A 22,465-nucleotide genomic window follows, 5' to 3' on the forward strand; every position below is an offset into this window, starting at 1 on the left:
TTCTTGTCTATCTCCACTTATTCAAATAAAAGCTCCATGAAGGCAGGTATTTTTTTGGAGGTGCTTTGGTTCACTTCTCTGTCTGTAGCACTTGTACCTGGCACATGGTAAGCACTTAAAAAGTATTTGTCAAATGAATAAATATAAATCATTCAATGAATGTTATTTTAACCTCTCTTCTTCATGTATCTAAAATTGTAACATATATTTATTATACACTTAAATGCATGCTCATTATTACACTTACATGTTAAATTAGTTTGACAAAAATTCCAATATCACTTTAATTGCTTATCCACCAAATTGTTCTTACTTATGTTAACATGGCTTTAAATTGTTAGCTTTTAGTCTTAATAAAACATATGCTATAGCCATAGAATTCTGTGTTGCTTTACATTCACAGTATTGGTTCAGAATGCAGATTCAGATTCATTCCCACATCTAAATTTGATATTGGATAATTTGTGAGATTTTCTACTAATAACTCCCTGTGGGTAGATTAGGGAAGATTGTCTCTATGTAATACATTACCAACCCATATGCTATTATCATTCAAATAATTTATTTTAAATATCAGAAACTCTTCCATGAAAAATTGCTGTTTGATTATTATATATATATTTAAAAGAGCTAGAGATTTATATATAAGAGAATATAATAAGTGATTGCCATCATATAGGTTTTAAAAGATTTATTGTACTGTGGGCATTAAGGAAAATGATTTTATCATTGAAGTTTATCCTTTAGCAACTTGTGAAATATATAATTAAATTGACAAATGAGAATTAAATTTCTAGACAATGCTGAAAAATAATTGTGTAATATCCTAGAGAAGAAGTAAAAATACAGGAAGTATGAAAAATGGAGGAACCAATTCAATGTTATGTAAAACTGAGATTGTCTGTATCTGAGAGGCAATAGAAGTACTTAGGAAATAGAAATAGCCAAAAAAGGAAAAAGAAAGAAAGCCAAGGTGATGATGAGGAAGCAGATAGCTTGAACTTGTAATATGATATTATAGCAAGTGAAAGCTAGTGCAGTTCCTTCTTCAGAAGCATCATGTTACAGCCATCTGCACTTGATCTTGGTAGGTTCATGATTCGGAATATCGCTTTGATGTTGGTTTTATTATCTTGTCAGAGGTTAAAACTTGCGAAATGAGATATAGAAAATCTTGAAGGTGTGCCTGGCTAGAGGAGCATTAGAGAGTGAGTTATACCTCTATATAATGGAGAAAAAGAGAATTTTAAGATACTAGAGGAAGAGATATAGAGTTAATCAGACATGATTTGTTCATGAGAGAGCTGATTCCATTTTCTTATGATAACCTAAAAAATACATTTGTGCCATTTATGTTTGTTATAGTATCTTAATAAACCATTTAGAATTCCTAATCAGTGTCTGCTGAGGTATACAAATTTGGAGCAGAACAGAGAGATTTTCAGTGTTTTTCAATAAATAAAATCAGCAATAGGAAAGATTATTTCTTTTTCACTGTCCCCTACACACACACACCCACCAACATGTAGACTTGTATGTTACTTTTTCTGCTCTTCGTTAACATCTAAAGACTTCTTTAAAGAGGAAAAAATGAGTAGAAATAATGAAAAGCATGAGAAATGTATGTAAAGACTTCCTGCTTTTTTTTTCCTTTAATTCATAGGTGTTTTCCTTCAAAGATGGTTGGATCCTGATTCTGTATCATTATGTCGCTATAGAATTTTGGATCCATATTTCATGTAGTTTCAAGTCAAACAGTTGTTGAAGTCAAAAGGTTAAATTTCCAACTTTTAAAAAAAAACTTCCACCAGTGCAGACAAGTGGTTTTAAGAAGAGACTTAAGTGTGTAACAGTAGAAAGTATTTATATTAGGAGAATACTTCCTCTTGTAACAGAATGCTGGTTTTTGTGTGTGTGTGAAGTTTCAAGGTATATTTGAAAAGTAGCATCGAGATCTCTCTAAGGAGCAATGCCAACAATCATCAGTCTTAAAATGGATCTTCCATCATGTTTGCCTTTCCCCCCCCAAGTTCTGTCAACATGATGCCACAATCACTAAGCGTTTATTAGTGACAAAATTTCATAAACGAAATTTATGAAAACCTGATGAAAACCTCAAGTAGCATTGTGCACATCTGGCTTAGTTTTCCTAGATATTGTTAATTTTTCATTTCTACATGGGAGCTGTATCTAGTGAGTCACCTAACACATACTTTGATTGTGTTATAAAAATACAAACAAGCTATTAATAGAAGGTGAAGTTTTTCTCCTTAAAGAAGTTGGGTGCCATATAGTTTTTGTGTATGTGTGGGTTTTTTTTTTTTTTTTTTTTTGCCATATAGTTTTAAAAGAAGTTTTTCTGTCTCTGCTGTAAATCACACCTTTGATGCTTCAAAGATCTGAGATCTCTTTTCTTGGTTTAAGCTTTTTCTTGGCTTAACGTCACCCCTAAGCAGAGCCATACCCAGTAGTATTACTATTTTTTTTCACTGTCTATTTGAATTATCCATTTTTAAGACACTGAGTTCCTCAATGCCAGAGATCCTAGGTGACATATAATTTGTAAAATTAGTATGGTCCTTTTTCAGAAACTGATTTTGTGGCACAGAAACTGATTTTGTGGCTCCAGCTTGCAGGAATGAACTCACATTAATCACACTCAGATATCTAGCAAATTGCTAATTTATTAATTGAGAGTGAGAAAAATAATTATGAGAAGTGCTTACACACTTGGGTTGATGCCTTCTTGCCTCATGGTTAAATTCACACAAGATGTTTTAGTAAGTTTTCTTGGTGGGAATGAAATTAGAGGAAGGAGACGTAGGTAGAGGACTCCCAGTTCCATTCTATCAGGCTGTTTTAAGTGAATGTGTCTCACTCCAAAATCAAGATCATGTTGCCCTTGGAAACAGACAGGTCCATCACCTCGATCCAAGAGTCTTCTTTCCTAGATGGTTCTTAAGTAGGTGTTCTTTAAGGTACTTTCTTACTGCTTCCGTTGTCGACTGGTTTTCCCTTTTATAGATTTACCATATCTTAAAGTGAAATCTTGCTGATGTTGAAACCAGCCTAATATTTTAAAGTGATTTTGCCTGTCTATTCTGTAAAGGCATTTCCTTTATTTCCAAGTTCAGAGAGGGAAGAAATACAAATATAAAATCCCATTTTGTATCATCTATATAGTTAAACTGACTGAGATGGTAGTCATAAGCTACATGCAGCTGTTTAAAATTTAATTAGTTAAAATTTAAAAAGCGTTCAGTTCCTCAGTCATACATTTCAGAGATTCGGTAACCACATGTGACTGCTAGTTGCTGTTATGAACAGTGCAGGCAGGATGTTGAACATTTTTATCATTGCAGAAATTTCGAAGACATATAGATGGCTAACAAACACATGAAAAGATGCTCAACATCACTCATTATCAGAGAAATGCAAATCAAAACCACAATGAGGTACCATTTCACACCAGTCAGAATGGCTGCTATCCAAAAGTCTATAAGCAATAAATGCTGGAGAAGGTGTGGAGAAAAGGGAACCCTCTTACACTGTTGGTGGGAATGCAAACTGGTACAGCCACTATGGAGAACAGTGTGGAGATTCCTCAAAACACTGGAAATAGAACTGCCATACAACCCGGCAATCCCACTCCTGGGCATACACACCAAGGAAACCAGAATTGAAAAAGACACATGTACTCCAGTGTTCACCGCAGCACTGTTTATAATAGCCAGGACATGGAAGCAACCTAGATGTCCATCTGCAGACGAATGGATAAGAAAGCTGTGGTACATTTACACAATGGAGTATTACTCAGCAATTAAAAAGAATACATTTGAACAAGTTCTAATGAGACAGATGAAACTGGAGCCTGTTATACAGAGTGAAGTAAGTCAGAAAGAAAAATACCAATACAGTATACTAACACATATATATGGAATTTAGAAAGATGGTAACGATAACCCTGTATACGAGACAGCAAAAGAGACACAGATGTATAGAATAGTCTTTTGGACTCTGTGGGAGAGGGCAAGGGTGGGATGATTTGGGAGAATGGCATCGAAACATGTATATTATCATATGTGAAATGAATCACCAGTCCAGGTTCGATGCATGATACAGAGTACTCGGGGCTGGTGCACGGGGATGACCCAGAGGGATGATATGGGGAGGGAGGTGGGAGGGGGGGTTCAAGATGAGGAACACATGTACACCCGGGGCGGATTCATGTCAACGTATGGCAAAACCAATATAATACTGTAAGGTTAAAAAAAAAAGATTATCATACAAAAAAAAATTTTAAAAAAAGAAAGTTCTACTGGACAATGATAAAGAGATGTTTCATTGACAAAATAGTTTGCGATTATCTATTTTAATATAATTTGCTGTCTGATGTCTTTATGCATCTTCATTTTTGTTTATTTGTTTCAGTATAGCCAAACTTACTATTCCAATCTTCTCTAGTGAATTTGAAGTTGATCATATACACATGTTCAGCTGGACAGGGATTTTGTTGTTGTTAATAGTTGGTTAAGTACTCTGTTTATTAAAGAGTGCTTATGAATTTCATTGGCTCTTCTCCTTCAGTTAATGAGATGACTATTTACTTTGAAATCTTAGAAGAAAACTCATGTAAAGCCAAAACATTTTTAGATGTTGTATTATAATTTTGACTGTTTGAAATGGTAGATTTCTTTCTTTTTCAACACTGTTGAAAGTCGCTATTTTGTTAAATTAAGAAAGCTCATTTAGAAATGCTGACAATGCCAGGAAAATAAAGAGCTGTCCTTTGGAAACTAGCATAATGTTTTAGCTAGGTGCCTGAAAGTCAATGCATTTTCAAGGCCTGGAAATGATTTTATTTTTAACTTGTGTGCCTTCCTCTGTGTTTAAGAGTGCCTGTTCTCATGAAAATCGTAGAATTTTTAAAAATCTGCTTTCACCCCCTGCACATTTGAAAGATTATGTTCAATAAGACTGTTCTTTTGTACATAGTACTTTAACGTGGTCAGTGATTTCAAATTTTGGATTTTTTGATAAGTAAAATGCAAATATGTATACATATTTGTTGCTGTTCAGTCTCTAAGTTGTGTCCAACTCTTTGTGACCCCATATATAGTTTCTACCTGTGGAATTTTTATGTGCTTGGTAGACTTGTGAAATAACTTCTTGGAGTGTATGTACCTACACTCAAATAAATGTTTACTCATTCATATTCTTATATACAATTGTTCTTATCTTTAGAAAAGGTCATTTTTTATTGAGTACTTTCAAGGCAGTGGTTTCAGTGTAACTGCTGGGAGAAGTACCAAGAGGTCTCCAGGCACGGACCCTGCTCTCAGAGGGCTTATGCTGTAGTAATCAGATATTTAAAAAGTCCATGTAAAAGAATAGCTACAGTATGGACGATTGGGACTATTTCCCAGAAGGGATGGTATGAGAGGAAGTCTTTCAGAATAAACAGAATCTGAGAATATGGTGATATTCATTCCAGACTAAGGCTAAGGAGATCTTACTAATTCTGTATGCAAAAGTCTTTCTGGTAGGCTTAGTTAACGATGAGTTATGATGTTAGCATCTTGTAGATGAAACCTGGTATAAGGCCTGGTCTAATATTTGTCATAGTTGAAGATGAATTTCTGAAAGAAAGATGTGTTTGATGTGAGAAATCTACAAATTCATTTATTAGCTTTTTTAGTTACACTTTTACACATGATTAAGCTATAGTAATATTTTTTAAAGTAAACGTGAAAGATACATATATACACACAATAGTCTCTCTATATAAAAAATGAAAATGGTCTCTACATATAGAATATTAATCTTTGCTTCCATTGAAAACAGTTCTTTTAAAAAAGTTAAATAAGTAAAGACCTCATTTACTTTTATCAATATTATTGACGTCTTAGCAGAGCCCTATTAAATTTGCCCTATGGTATGGTCTCCAAATTATGTTCTACAAAACACGTGAATTAAACAAACAAAAAAAAACCTGACATTTCATAGAACTTATAAAGTATCACACATGATTGGGAAACAGTTACGCCATATAGGAGAAATTTTTTGTTCCTCTTTTTTCATTTACAGAACTATACCTTATATACCTGTGCCTTCCCTGGAGATTTTCTTATATCTCTGTTTGCAAGGATAAATTAGATCTTGGTCTGTAGTTAGCTTGACTTAGTATTCTAAGCTCTTTCCAAAAGCTATTTAAGGACATATCCATACCCCTGAATTCAGCTGAATTACATTCAGTCAGGTGATGAAGCAAAGTATAAGACACAGTTTCTTTAAGGGACTTAGTGTAATGGAGGAAATGAGACAAGCAGAAGTAAAATACTAGGAGAAAAACGAGGAAAAATACAGTCAGGTGCTTAAATGTGTGGTGCCGTTAATTCAGAAAGGGGGAGCAGGACCAGAGGGCAGTGATCAGGAAAGGATTCCTGGAGGATGTTCAGTGTAAGATCTGGAAAATCGAGAACAACCCAAACAGAGAAGGTCAGCCTGAGAGTGGATATGGCCTGCAGGGGCAGGGATGGGCCTGGTATGCTCACTGTTCTCTTTCTTTATGTAGATGTAATGGAAAATTCGGGCTTCCCTGGAGCTCCACTGGTCAAGAATCTGCCTGCAGTGCAGGAAATCCCAGTTCGATTCCTAGGCCAGGAAGATCACCTGGAGAAGGGATAGCCTACCCACTCTAGTATTCTTGGGCTTCCCTGTTGGCTCAGATAGTAAAGAATTCACCTGCAATGTGGGAGACTTGAGTTCATTCTCTGGGTTGGGAAAATCCCCTGGAGAAGTGAATGGCAACCCACTCCAGTATTCTTGCCTGGAGAATCCCCATGGACAGAGGAGCCTGTGTAGTCCATGGGGTCGCCACGAGTCAGACATGACTGAGCAACGAAGCACAGCAATGGCAAATACAGTGCCTTGTACATAGTAGATGGTCAATATGTAATGAACAGGGACTTCCCTGGTGGTCCAGTGGTTAAGACTTCTTGCAGTGCAGAGGGTGGGAGTTCAATCCCTGGGCGGGAAGCTAAGATTCCACAGGCCACAATATCAAAAAATCAAAACATAAAAAACAGACGAAATACTGTAACAAATTCAATAAAGACTTTAAAAATGGCCCACATTAAAAAAAATCTTAAAAAATATGTAATGAGTAAATGAATGGTCAGTTGTAAGCAAGATAAAGTAAAAAGAGATGTTTACTAGACTGAGCCAGTTCTTGTTGGTGACTGGTGGAAATTATGTGAGACAGGTTCATGAAGAGCCTTGAATGGGAAGCAAAACTTGAACTTGATACCTGGTGAGACATGACTGAGGCATCTTCTAGGAGTATACCCCCACTGGAAATGGTGTCTTAGGAATAGAGGCCTGGCAGCAGTGTGCTTGTCGCTGAGCTTGTACATGAAAGACTGATGTACACCACTCTAAACCAAGAGTGATGAATGCCCTGGCTGGAGCCTTTGAATTTTCTGACAGAGAAAGAACCACAAACACAAAAGAAAAAGGAACATTTTTCTTAGCCATTTATTAAATTACTTAGACAACTAATATTAATGGAGTGCCTAATATATGAAGGCCCTGACACAGGAGCCTCATCACCAAGTTTTGAACCCAGGAACCCTTACTTCCAAGCACTGTTAAATTGATTCAGTAAGACCAAGTTTCTGAGATGCTTAGCCAGGGTGTCTGGCACATTAGCAAGAATTATAAGTGGTAGCTGCTATGATTATTGTATTATCTAGCTAATTTTAGACATCCTGACCCTCCTCATCCCTATGGCCAAAACCCTCTACTATAATCCTGTATTGAGACTTTTTATCTAGTCTCTAATATTTGCCTGAACCTCCGTGGGCTCACTAAGGGTCGGACACGACTGAGCGACTTCACTTTCACTTTTCACTTTCACATATTGGAGAAGGAAATGGCAACTCACTCCAGTGTTCCTGCCTGGAGAATCCCAAGGACGGGGGAGCCTGGTGGGCTGCCGTCTACGGGGTCACAAGGAGTCGGACACGACTGAGGTGACTTAGCAGCATGGTCCTTTAAAAACATTAACAACATTTTTAAATTAGAGACTCTGAAATTTGTGCAAGGCAGATCAGATAATATTAACGAATGGTGAGGACCCATCTCTCAGCTTCAGCGGTTAACTCAGCTCACTGTTTTCCTGGTCCAGTTTTTCATGAAAGTGTTTGGGATATCTTTATGGCAGAAATACCAGGAAATGCAAGGAACATAGGCAGGGGACTCAAAGATTTTAGGATTAAAGCTGTGGTGTTGCAAAGAAAAACAGGGAATTTAAGCAAGGGAATAATTTTAAGTGAGGTGATTAAGTTTGGATTGGTACCTGTTAGTTATATGATGGTATTGGGGCATCCAAAGGCTAGTGTCCGGGATAGATATGGGTGGAATCTCCTTTCCCTTTGTGAATGGACAATACATGGATCTTAAACTCATAAAGATTCTTCACTCCCATACGCTTTTCGTACATTTTAAAAATCTTACTTTTCTATTAATTGTTTGAGTTCATTGGGTTATAGTTTGTTTTTTTCTTAAAAATGATTTGGCCCATCTGACAGTACTTTGAGTCAGTGATGATTAGGTAATGAATACATATTCAAATGGGATGGATAATAGCTTCAATTTTGATTTTATAGTGATTTCAGCTCACTTCTTTCTAAGTGTAAAGCAGTATCACAGCCAAAGTTCCATTCATCAAAGGGAGACATAAAGAGATGCCACTGATTGCTGAAATTAAATAATACAAAATTAATAAATTTAATATATACATTAGTGTCTTTAATTCTTTTTTTAAGAAGTACTCAGCTTTCAAAATATCTCTGCCTATTTCACTTTGAAAATAGTGTAAACAATTTAGCTCATAGACCAAAACAGAGATCCTATTATTCTTTTTGATGCATAGGTGTCATGACATTAATGCTAATTTGGGTTATGCGTATTCATTCAGAGTAAAAATCAGGCTCATTTTAGCACCTGATTTAAGCCTGCAGCAGACTTTCATATTCAAATTAGGAATTGAGAGATGTGTATAGAAAGTGGAGATATATATGTCTAGGACCTACTTCAGCTTTATAACAGGCTCATAATTATTAGCAATGGGATCCAGGCTGTTAACACTGGACACTGTTAGAATGTTCCGTGATAATTTATAGGGTTGATTACTCTAGCCTCAAGTGGAACCTTAGGAAGAAGAGCAGCAAATGGTAATTCTTTGTGGTGGTCCCTGGAGTAGCATTTCAGTTTGAGACTCTGAGTTATGTGGGTCTCAACCCCTTTTCCTCCGCTGGCCTTTCCCGTGGCTCATCGTCAGCAGCATCATCTGTTCAGATCATGCCTGGTTGGAAATCACTGGTCTCCGGGGAGGAGAGAGTGGGGTGAGCCCTGTTATAAGCACACTCACTGCAAACCTTTCACCTTGCTGTCAAGGTGACAAATGTTTGTCCTTAAGGGAACACTGGAGGTTAAATCACCAGTGTTTCTCTCACTTATCTTCTTTCCTGTTCTACCCAAGCTCTTAGCCAAATTTATAGCTGAAAGAATCTCAGAAAATTAGGCTCCTCATAACCTTTATGTACCTTGTTCAGAGATATGTTTTGTGCAGGCTCAAAGTACTGACTACATTATGCACTGGGGGCTGAGTAATTAGAGTTTCTTAAAAGTTGTTATGTAAGTACATTTTCATTTCAGAGCTTATTCAGAAGGAAATAGAGACACAGACAGAGAACAAACATATGGACACCAAGGAAGGAAAGGGGAGATAGAATGAATTGGGAGATGGGATTGATATATGTACCCTATTGATACCATGTATAAAATAGATAACTAATGAGCGCCTACTGTCTAGCACAGGAAACTCTGCTTAATGTTCTGTGGTGACCTAAATGGGAAGGAAATCCAACAAGGAGGGAATGTGTGTATACATATAGCTGATGCAAACCAGTCAATCCTGAAGGAAATAAGTCCTGAATATTCACTGGAAGGACTGTTGTTGAAGCTGAAACCCCAATACTGTGGCCACCTGATGCGAAGAACTGACTCATTGGAAAAGACCCTGATGCTGGGAAAGATTGAACGCAGAAGGAGAAGGGGACGACAGAGGATGAGATGGTTGGATGGCATCACTGACTCCATGGACATGACTCTGAGCAAGCTCTGGGAGTTGGTGATGGACAGGGAAGCCTGGCGTGCTGCAGTCCATGAGGCTGCAAAGAGTTGGACACCACTGAGCAACTGAACTGATAATTGATTCACTTTGCTGTACAGCAGAAACTAACACAACATTGTAAAGCAACTATACTCCAATAAAAATCTTTAAGAAACATTAAAATTTTGAGAAATAGTGTCGGGAGATTTGCAAATATAATTGTGATAAGGTGAGCAATGCATTCTTTTCACAATCAGCATGTGTTAAAGGTGTATACATCCTCGCACAAAGAAACATGAAACCATGCATTAACCCTGGAAATGAAAGTTGCTTTGAATTTTTCCAATTTTTTTTGGCCCATTCCACTCCATTCTCTCTCAGTCATGTCTGACTTTTTGCAACCCCATGGACGGTAGCCTACCAGGCTTCTCTGTCCATGGAATTCTCCAGGCAAGAGTACTGGAGTGTTTAGCCATTCCCTTCTCCAGGGGATCTTCAGAACCCAGGAATTGAATCTGCGGTCTCTTGCACTGCAGGAGAGTTATTTTACCGTTTGAGCCACTAGGAAAGAGACCCTGATGCTGGGAAAGATTGAGGGCAGGAGAAGGGGGCAACAGAGAATGAAGTGGTTGGACGGTATCACCGAATCCATGAACATGAGTTTGAGTAAACCCAGGGAAGGATAGGGAATCCTGGCGTGCTGTAGTCCTTGGGGTTGCAAAGAGTCAGACATGACTCAGCGACTGAATATTACAATTCCATTCTCTGATGGCAGCCCACTCCAGTATTCTTACCTGGAGAATCCCCATAGACAGAGGAACCTGGAGGGCTACAGTCCTTGGGATTGCAAAGAGTCTCACACAACTGAGGCAACTTAGCACAGCACAGCACAGCATGATCTTGAACGATCTAAATTGGTCTGTCATTTTCCTACTTAAAATCCTTCAATATCTCTTGGGATAAATACCAAAATTCCTTTTATGACTTACAAGACCCTGTATGATCTGTACCTTGACTCCTGCTTCATCCCATCCCATGCCTTCTTCACCCTCAAGGCAGCTTCCTTATAAACATACTTGAGTGTCTCTAGTTCATTCATTCAGTGAATACTTTATTGAGCACATACTCTATACTGAGTCTACGCAAATGTAAAAAACAGACAAACACTCATGGAGCTTACCTTTCTAGTGAGAGCATATGACAACTAAAATGTATAGATTTGTGACTAACGATGTATTTCGTATAATTGTTACATAGTAGTTTGTATTATATATTTTAGCTGTAAATCTATGTATTTTACTTACATGTCATATTGAGGAAATGGAGAAAAGTAAAGCAGGAAGGGAGAAAGACAAGAACTAGAAAGACTGCAGTTTTTTAAAAGGTGATAAGTGAGAGTCTCATTTAGAATGTTTAAACAGAAACTTGAAGCAGGTGAGGGAGGAAGCTATGAGAATATTTTGGGAAATAGTGTCTATATAAAGAGAATGTCCCCTGGAGGAGGGCCTGGCCACCCGCTCCAGTATTCTTGCCTGGAGAATCCCATGGACAGAGGAGCCTGGTGGGCTATAGTCCATAGGGTTGCAAAGTGTCAGACACGACTAAAGTGACTTAGTATGCACTTATGCACAAAGAGAATGCACGCAAAGTGCAAAGGGCCAGACAGGAAAAGAGCCAGAGTACGGAGGGCAATAGAGATAAGTTCAGAAATGTAAAAGGAGCCAGATTATATGGTTGGGGCTTTTGTGGGCCATTGAAAGGTTTTTGAGTTTAAATCTAAATGAGATGGTGTATTAGAATCTCAGCACGCCAGGCCTCCCTGTCCATCACCAACTCCCAGAGTTCACTCAAACTCATGTCCATCGAGTCGGTGATGTCATCCAGCCATCTCATTCTCTGTCACCTTAGTGAGTAACAAAAACTAGCTGTTATTATTTTCATCAGAAGAGTCCATTGGTTTGTCCACACTTCCCTAGCCGGCAATGAGAAGAAACTCATTGTTTCCCTATTATTTCTCATGCAGTCTACTTTCCATTATATCATGAAGCTGAAGGAGTTTCGTTTTAAACCAGAGGGCAGTTCAAGTTATGGAAGGCAGTGAAAGTGTCTTTCTTTTAAAATACTTTATAATTTGAACTTTGTAGTATTGCATCCTGACGCACATTCCTTCCTTTTAATGGGATTTCCCATGTATCTGTTTTTTCATAAAGTTTAGCTTTGTTTCCTTGACATAGTCCTAAAGTTTGAATATCCTTTGAATTATTAAATGATTCTTTCTCTGGAAGTTGCTTAATTTATTTCTATTGTTTTCTCAACTATTCACTATTTACTGTTTTCAGTAAAGAAGTAGAGAAGTTCAAATGGTCCTTCAGGATCCCTTTCTGTTCAGTCTGGTAGAAAATTTTTAAATTCATTTCTTTAAGAAATTTTTACTTAGTATTAACTGTATGTCTAGGACTAAGATAGATATTAGGAATATAGTGGTACATTAGTCAGGCATAGTCCTTGTAGATGAAGTTTACATTCAAGTCAGAAAGGAACAATAGATGAAATAATCACATTCTAATTTTAGTTATGAAGGAAAATAGAATAATGATAAAGCAGAAAATGTTCCCTTTTAGTCCAGTTCTTTCCTCAACTACTCCCCATTTTTCCTCCTCTCCTAAGATAATTTCTTTATGAGAGAACCTTGTTCTTTTAAGTTTTTTACTTAAATCATCCAGATGAAGTTGTTTAATACAGGACGAATAATGTGAGTAGCTGACAAAAAATAGTCAAATTTGACTGATGTTGATTTATACAAAACTAACCTGGGTCACCTTATGCATGCTAAACTAGAGAGTATCATTTTCTGAGGGGAAATTGAAGTATAATTGCTTTGCAATGTTGTGTTAGTTTCAGCTGTACAACAAAGTGAATCTGCTATTATGTATACATATATCCCCTCCCCCTCCAACCACCCTCCCACTTGCCCATCCCACCTGGCTAGGTCATCACAGAGCACCCAACTCTGCTAGACAGGTCATCACAGAGCACCTAGCTGTGCTAGACAGCAGCTCCCCACTGTCTAGCTATTTTACACAAGAGTATCATTTTAATAACAGCACAATAATAAGTTTAGAAGAAACATGTTACAAATGACTTTATCAGTCATCGCATTTAATTTTTTTTAACTTTCCTTTGCTCCTAAGACAGATACTCATTGCAGAGAAATAACGATGCTGTTACTTTTGCTATACCTAATTAATGTTTAAAGATGCGTACAATGAGGAATGATGATTAGTAACTTGTTTTTAAATTATTTTTGGATAAGATAAAGGAAAATACCTTTCAGAGATCATGTGAGTTCCTCCCATCTCTTTTGGGCCAAGTAATTATATTCTATCATGCTTTTTTTTTTTTTTTTTGGTAGAGGGGCAGAGTGAAGATGAAAGACAGCCACAGAGATAACAGCCTTCTTCACAGCTGACTGAAGCAGGTGTTAGAAATGCAGATGAAGCATGTTGACTAAAGACTATACAAATTTGAAGTGAAAATGCCGCTGGTCTGCATGCAGCGTTCTGCGCATATGAAGTTTCAGGCAGTTCAATTATTCATTGCATTGTGTGAACTAGTTCAGGAGTTAGGGAAAAGGTGCCTTTTACATTTAAACTGTTTCTTCCCCTTCTTCCTTTTATCTGCACTTGACAAGCAAAATGAACTTCATTTTGTAAGTTTTATTCCGGCAAGTGAATGACTTACATTTCTGTATGGGAAAAAAAAAAAATCTTAGAACAGATAACTCACAGGTTTAAGGGACACTATGAAACAACAGAAACTGGCAATTGTTTTTGTTTTTCATGTTTGTTATCATCAAAGCCGCTGAAGACAAATAAATGTGAAAGTGGCTTTCAGATTGTCATTACCATCAACCTTACCATGAAGTATTTCTTAAGTGCCTGCATGTGTATCCCTTATTCCTTACTGGATAAGAAGGTCTAAGAAAAATAAACCGTTTATTCTCTCATCTTATAATGAAGGGTCTTGATTTTTAAAAGGTAGAGCTGAGATATTTTTAAACATTTACTACATAATTTTAAGCAGACTTTCATTTTAGGGAAAATACCACAATTCATGGAATTATTTCTACCCTTATTTTGGTTCATTTTGCTTTTTGGTCTCAGGGGTTGATTGACCTTGCTACAGAGTGCTACACTGGTACTAGACTGATATTGGTGTCAAAACACCCGCTTTTTGTGAGCTCAGAGCACTTCAGGACACCCAAAGAGGTTTTATTATGTTTGTGTTACCATGTTTGTGTTTTCCTCCTCCACATAAGCAGGAAAACAGAAATGCCTCATTTTAAAGGTGAAGAAGCTAGGAACAACAGATGTCCTTCTCTCTTCTTTCCTTCTTCCCTTCCTTCCTTCCTCTGTGGAGACTCAGTTTCAGAACTGCTGAAATTTTGACTCTGTCTGTGCAAATATATAGGTTTAAGATATCTTTTTTTTGGCTCCAAACACAAAAGGCTTCAGCATACATGCTTTGTGACCCCTTGGTAGCAAGATGGCTGCTGCAGCTTCAGGCACCATGCCTTTGTTCAAGGTAGGGATGGAAGGGGAAAGACACTGCTTGGAAGCTTTCTTCTCATTTCTGCCCTTTGTAAGAACAAACATTCCCAAGAGGTTCTCTGCAGACTTGCTCTAATATTTCATTGGCCTGATCTCAATCACAGGGTTACTGCTCGCTGTAAGGAAAGGAGACAAGTAGGGTGTCAAAGGGAACGGAGTTTGGCTTAGACCTGCGCCTCTTGACCCCTTCCCTTCATGACACACGTAAGAAATGTGCCATGCTAGGGGCAAAAAGACTGCTCCTGCTGCTCTAGGTCCTGCCCTTCTGCCCTGAGAGCTGGGTCAGGGAGTGAATATCTTCTCTATCTATGGGACATTTAAGTCTCAGTATTTGTGGGACTTCCCTGGCAGTCCAGTGGCTAAGATTCCGTGCTGTCAGCACAGGGAGTCTGGGTTCGACTCCTGGCCAAGGAACTGGATCCCACATGCTGCAACTAAGAGTTTTCATGCTGCAACTAAAGAGCCTGCATGCTGCAATGAAGACCCAAGATTCCACGTGCCACAAAGACCCAGCACAGCCAACTAAAATAAATACACCTGGGGTGGATTCATGTCAATGTATGGCAAAACCAATACCATATTGTAAAGTAATTAGCCTCCAATTAAATAAATTTAAAAAAAAAAAGAAATAAAAAAATGAAAAACAAAACAAAAAAGACTCATATTGGTTGGAAATGACTAGTTTGAACTACTCATGAGTCACATTCAGGATTAGACATGTTGTTCTAAAGAAAACAGAGCTCTGTTAGCACATAAGAGGACAGAGTGGCCTTTAGGTAGCCCATTTATAGAGTCTGGCACAATAGCTGTCTGCTTCAATAAATTATATTTAATCTTGGAATATATTGTGTTTGGATTTGAATAAATGTTTATCTGTTACTCTTGGAAGTTACCCCACCTCCCCCGCCCCTTTAATAGTGAAACTTGTATATATGCTGTGAAAGAGACTTGGAGCTAGAAAGTTGACTTCTTTTTTTCAGGCATACTCAGCCTCACTTGTGATAATATGACTTCTGCATACATTGAGTTATCCTGGCAGTTTGTAAAGAATCACCAAAATGAACCGAGTTTATACATGAGAGACCAGAGCAGCATTTTAGGAAGGACCCTAGGAACCAGGCACTAAGCAGATCAGTGGCCATTGGCTGCTTACATGTCAAACTGCAAAGGCTCAATTACTGTCAAATTATTAGGTCTCCAGTGTAGTCAGTCTGGCTCTCTTTGGAAATTATCTGTGGTTGAGAATGGAGATCAGGTAGAAGCTGCATCAGTAGTGAGTTTTAGAGGCTGACAAGGCTTTATTCTGCAAAGCACTAATGAAGAGTTTATGGATAAGGTGAAACCTACAGTGAAGCTCTATTTCTTCTATGCTGCAAAAGAAATAGATGGAGTGCCTAAGGTATAAACTGATTGGTTTGCATATTAGATATTTAGTGATAGTCCTAAAAACCAAATTTCCTCTAGAGAAAGAATTTTTTAGCCTGGAGACTTGGAGTCCTAGTACATTCTGAGAATTTATACTCAAAGCGTATTCTGTAATTGTATGTGGATTTTTCTAGAGAGAAAGGCCATAGCTTTCATCTAATTTTCAAAGATTAAAAACAGAAAATCTGTTGAATGCTTAAATAGCCCAGACTTGAAGCAGTTTTCCAGGCCTCACTAGAGTTATTTTAAGAGAACTGCAACTTCTAATTGTTCTACGACCTGATAATCTATTTAAGCAGTAATTTCTCTTTGATGTATATGGTGCTTTACACTACGTGCAGTAGAGGGCATAAATGGTTTTATGGTAAAGATATGTTTTTCTGTAAAATATCCATCAGTTCAGAGTTCACAAAATTCAGTTTTTTCTCTTGAGGAAGATAAAATGTGTTGTATGAGATGACCAAAATGAGGCAGTGTTTTTGTATGTGATGTTGTGAAGAAGCCATAAAACTCTTTTACCTTCAACATTATGTAGTGTTAAGGGTAAACTAGTTAAAATAGTTAAATGCTTAATTATTTATTAAGTGAAGTGAAGTCGCTCAGTCGTGTCCGACCCTTAGCGACCCCACGGACTGCAGCCTATCAGGCTGCTCCATCCATGGGATTTTCTAGGCAAGAGTACTGGAGTGGCTTGCCATTGCCTTCTCCGAAAATTATTTATTAGTCCTTCCTTAATTTGAATACCCAACGTATTTTGACATTTACCTACTTAGACTTTTGAGGTGAGGTGAGAGTACTCAGTCATGTCTGACTCTTTGCCACCCCATGGACTAAACAGTCCATGAAATTCTCCAGGCCAGAATACTGGAGTGGTAGCCTTTCCCTTCTCCAAGGGATCTTCCCAACCCAGGGACTGAACCCAGGTCTCCAGCATTGCAGGTGGATTCTTTACCAGCTGAGCCACAAGGGAAGCTCACCTTTAATCATGGCAAAATAACAATAGACGATAAATAGATAGAAAAAAAAAACCTCTTTTTCTCTATTATAAAATAATTCTCAGTTCTTCATTGCCTTCAAAGTTACTCCTACCATTTTAGATGTGTGTGTTTAAGTAAATTCCCTCCTGTGGATGAAGCTAACAGCATTTTCCAAATTGATTTTCAATCTGTAATATTCCAACCATACCTCAAACCTCATTAAAGCTCTTTTCATCATTTCTCTGACTCCATTAGTTATGGCAGCATCTCAAAATTTAGTTTTCTCTGTAAATTTCATTATTGTGGTTACCAATTCATTATAAAATGATCAGAGGAGTAGGAGGAAGGGAAGAGGAATTGACATATGAGGACAAAGTGAAAGATTAGGACTCTTTGGCCTGCAAAATAGAAATCTATCAAATCATGAATGGCATGGGTAAGGAGAAATTGGACCAAGATGCCAGATCTGGAAATGGGAAGATGGAAGGAAATTCTTGAAACTCTCTTGAAATATAAGAAGTGGAGCTACCTAGCAGGGACAGAAAAGTAATTTTTGAAAGCTTGGGGTGAATTTATTTTCAAGCAAAAGAAAAATTAAGATGTATCAGATCTTCCTGTACACTCTGAACGTATCCTAAGTAATTATACATGTTAATATGCTAAACGAGGCCTCCTTTTTTTTTTAAATTATGTTTTCTGGGACATCCTATAGAAACAGAATTTTGTGCTGATTAGGCAAGATGAAGTCAAGTCTTACTTAGAAAGAAAGATGAGGTCATATGCTATCTTCTTATGAGTCTGGCAAGCAAGACTGGTAATAACCAATACCACTGCAAGTTCATCACTGAAGACTTCTTCTTCGGTTTATTCTCAGAGTGATATGTCAGTGAATTCATCCTCTGTAAAAAAATTTTTAAAAAGTGCTTTCAGTATCAGTTTGTTCATTGTAACTACCAGGAAAAATATACCTAAGGATGTTTTTATTTTAGTATAAAGAATTCTTGCAGATAAACAAGAAACAAATACATATACCAGGGGGAAAATGAGCAAAGATCTTTAACGGTCATTCACAGAGGAACCACCATGGATGAGCACTAAACCTAGGAGATGTACAACCACACTGCCAATCAGTGCAAATGAAAATGTTTTCCATCTATAAAATTAGGAAAGTTGAACAAGATTGACAAGACCTATTATTGGCAAGACTGGAAAGACTTAGAAATACACACTCTTGGTAGGTGTGTATGTAGATATAATCTTTTTAGATGGTAATTTTACAGTGTGAAGCAAAATTGAAAACACTTAAAAATAATAACAGAAACACTTAAAAATAATAATGGCAGGGCCTTCCCTGGTGGTCCAGTGGAAGAAATCCACCTTGCAAACGATCCAGGTTCAATATCTGTTCAGGGAACTAAGATCCCACATACTGCAGAGCATCTAAGCTCATGTGTCTCAACTGCTGAGCTCATACCACAACTGGAGAGTCCACGCACAGCCACAGAGATCCCACACGATGCGATAAAGATTCCACGAGCCGCGGCTAAGACCTGACGCAGCCAAATCAATCAATCAATCTTTATTTATTTATTATTGTTGCATATAGTAATACCAGCTGTCAAAGCTGCCCTGGACTTGGAGCCATGCTAAACATAATATCTACATTTAGTAGATATTATGTTTGTATTAAACTGTGGAACATTCTGAAAGAGATGGGCATACCAGACCACCTGACCTGCCTCTTGAGAAACCTGTATGCAGGTCAGGAAGCAACAGTCAGAACTGTACATGGAACAACAGACTGGTTCCAAATAGGAAAAGGAGTACGTCAAGGCTGTATATTGTCACCTTGCTTATTTAATTTATATGCAGAGTACATCATGAGGAACGCTGGGCTGGAAGAAGCACAAGCTGGAATCAAGATTGCTGGGAGAAATATCAATAACCTTAGATATGCAGATGACACCACCCTTATGGCAGAAAGTGAAGAGGAACTCAAAAGCCTCTTGATGAAAGTGAAAGAGGAGAGTGAAAAGGTTGGCTTGAAGCTCAACATTCAGAAAACAAAGATCATGGCATCTGGTCCCATCACTTCATGGGAAATAGATGGGGAAACAGTGTCAGACTTTATTTTTTGGGGCTCCAAAATCACTGCGGATGCTGATTGCAGCCATGAAATTAAAAGACGCTTACTCCTTGGAAGGAAAGTTATGACCAACCTAGGTAGTATATTAAAAAGACATTACTTTGCCAACCAAGGTCCGTCTAGTCAAGGCAATGGTTTTTCCCGTGGTCATGTATGGATGTGAGAGTTGGACTGTGAAGAAAGCTGATCGTCGAAGAATTGGTGCTTTTGAACTGTGGTGTTGGAGAAGACTCTTGAGAGTCCCTTGTACTGTGAGGAGATCCAACCAGTCCATTCTAAAGGAGATCAATCCTGGGTGTTCTTTGGAAGGACTGATGCTAAAACTGAAACTCCAATACTTTGGCCACCTCATGCGACGAGTTGACTCACTGGAAAAGACTCTGATGCTGGGAAAGGTTGGGGGCTGGAGGAGAAGGGGACAACAGAGAATGAGATGGCTGGATGGCATCACCAACTCTGTGGACATGAGTGAACTCCGGGAGTTGGTGATGGACAGGGAGGCCTGGCGTGCTGTGATTCATGGGGTCGCAGAGAGTCGGACACAACTGAGCGACTGAACTGATCTGAAGTGATGCTTGTATTATATTTGTCCTAACAGTAGCTATTATTATTCCTATATTATAAATGAGGAAACCAGAACTTAAAGGGTTAGTGTTCTTCTCTCCCCCACATTGATAGTTATTAAGTGATGAAGTCAAGATTTGAACTTACATCTTTCTTCAGATTCCACAATGATAAACCATTTTGTTGTTCAGCCTACTCTTGGTAGAACCGGTCAGTTCCAATTCTCAGAATTTCTGTCAAAAGGACAATCATCAATGCCAAAGTTGTACATGTAAGAATGTTACAGACCTTCACATTTAGGTACTAAGTATTTCCTGGTGGCTCAGTGGTAAAGAATACGCCTGCCAATGCAGGAGATGCGGATTCAATCCCTGACCCGGGAAGATCCCCTGGAGAAGGAATTAGCAACCCACTCCAGTATTCTTGCCTGGGAAACCCCATGGGCAGAAGAGCTTGGCAGGCTACAGCCCATGGAGTGGCAAAAGAGTCGGACACAGCAACAACAACAAATCCATGCACCTACATGAAATGTAATTTGGGCATATTCAAGACAGTTAGCTAGAACCGAGACCATTATATAAATTTGGGAACCTAAGAAGTGCCCCTTCAGTGAAAGAAGTACTAGAAAAAACCCTACTTATTGGCTTAGATAAGTGATAGTGTTGTCCTAGGCTGGGAGTTTGAATGGAAGAAAAAGAATATCTTGTGAACAATGGAAATTCCAAGCCTGTTCTATAGATGGTTCTGAGATATGAATTTAGACTATTTTTATGGGCCCAGAAATTAGTGTAAAAGCTTGTTTCAGATTGGGGTTCTGGAAAGAGAGAATTCTTTTGAATTAGTGAGATATAATCCTAGATAGAAATTCACTGAGTCCCAAGTAAAGTAAATATAAATAAATCAAAATTAAACTTCAGTACAGTACAGACCACTGCAATTTCAACCATTACTAGTAGTACTAGCAAACACTTATACAGTGTCATTTTGTGCCAGATTATCTCCTAAGAACTTTTTATACATATTAACTCACTTATTTATGGATTGTAACTCACAATTATTTTATTGAAAAGGAAAATAAGGTACAAAGAAGTTACTAAATTTTCTTAAGGTCACTCAGCTACTATGTGGCCAGACCGAGATCTGAACCCAGATAATCCAGCTCCCAAGTTCGTGCTGTTAGTGCTCAAGGAGAAAATCTTCAAAACAATCAGAGAGAAAAGACAGCTTTCTAAAGCAGCAACCACAGCTAGTCTCGCAGCAGACTTCTCTAAAGCAGTGAGAGAAGACAAGGTACAATGGAGTATCTCCAAGTGCTGTGGGAAAGTGATGCGCCCTGTGCCCCCCTGCCCCCGCCCGAGATTATTCACAAATAAGCATTTAAGAGTGAGGCTGGGTTCTTCTTCCTGTCCTCCTATTCCTCCTCTTTTCCTTGGCTTTTTCTTTCTGCCTCGTATTTTTCTTTAAAAGATAAACTGGGTTCCCTTCCCTCCTATTGAGGCAGCCGGGGCTGGGGTAACCTGTGGATCCAGGACTAAGGGGGTGGTCAGAACCAAGAGGGTGAGTCAGTGGTCAGGTTGAGATTTTGGGTGGGAGTAGGACTGAGGAGGCCCTCAAGGCTGGCAGGGCCAGGATATTGATTGCATGCAGGGGGTATGAGGACATGAATAAACTGAGGATAACTAGTGCTCAGAAATGTATGGTATCACTTATATGTGGAATTGGGAAAAAAAATAATAAACAACCTGAAGCATATAACAACAAAAAAGAATAGACTCACATATAGAGAGCCAACTAGTGGTGACCAGTGGGGAGAGAGAAGGAGGAAGGGGCAAGGTAGGGGTGAGGGGTTAAGAGATATAAGCTGTTATATATAAAATAAGCTACAAAGATATATTGTACAGCACACAGAGTAGAGTCCCTATTTTGTATTAATGGAATATTTAACCTTTAAAAATTGTGGATCACTATTCTGCAAACCTATAACATGTAAACTATACATCAACTATACTCCAATTTAAACAAGTGAAAAAAAAAAGTCATGAGGCCATGTCAGAAGTTACACAGGAGCTGACCTGAAAGGACATAATAATTCTAGATTGTTTCTAATAAATCTATAATTATTTGAGCATCAAAATGAATAATGATAGTGAAAGCGTATACCACACTGAATAAAATAGGAACCCAAGGGTCCATATTGATATAAATAAGTGAATAAGCTAATCAATGAGAAGAATCCCAGGCTATGAACTTTTATAAATTAAAAAAATGATGGCATTAGAAAATTGCCACTTGGCAACTATTGTAGAAGTAATACTCATAATTGATTTAGGCATGAATCATCCATGGGGGTTAAAAGTAGCTCATGAAACTTAATAAAGGAAGAGCATGGCAGTACTCTCAAAGTATTTTAATTAACCAGGGAATAGTAACTTCACTGATGAGAAACCTAGAAGACACCAGCTTTAAACCAAATGAGCGAAGTGAACATCCCCAATAACGGGGCAGACAGACATCATTGCCGCTGGATGTGGTATACTGAGAAGAGTGTAGTGTCACTTGAGACACA

At 38.1% G+C, this 22,465-nt stretch overlaps 1 protein-coding gene across 10 annotated transcripts in view; it reads left to right on the forward strand.

Annotated features, from left to right (window-relative positions):
* SLC10A7 (solute carrier family 10 member 7) overlaps positions 1–22,465 on the forward strand; it is a 311,758-nt gene that overhangs the window by 122,271 nt on the left and 167,022 nt on the right. Inside the window, exon 6 of one of the 10 annotated variants that reach the window (XM_055405228.2) lies at positions 9,878–12,331. The exons of 7 other annotated variants lie outside the window; for them this stretch is intronic. In XM_055405228.2, coding sequence (XP_055261203.1) covers positions 9,878–10,267 — 390 coding nt within the window. In that variant the 3' untranslated portion in view covers positions 10,268–12,331. Of the gene's footprint in view, positions 1–9,877; positions 12,332–13,589; positions 21,702–22,465 lie in introns of those variants that run through there. 2 more of the 10 variants (XM_088827990.1, XM_088827988.1) reach the window with 2 other exon arrangements.

The sequence above is a fragment of the Moschus berezovskii genome, chromosome 19, assembly GCF_049115385.1.
Source record: "Moschus berezovskii isolate FMDL1 chromosome 19, NW_MosBer_1.0, whole genome shotgun sequence".
NCBI lineage: Eukaryota > Metazoa > Chordata > Mammalia > Artiodactyla > Moschidae > Moschus > Moschus berezovskii.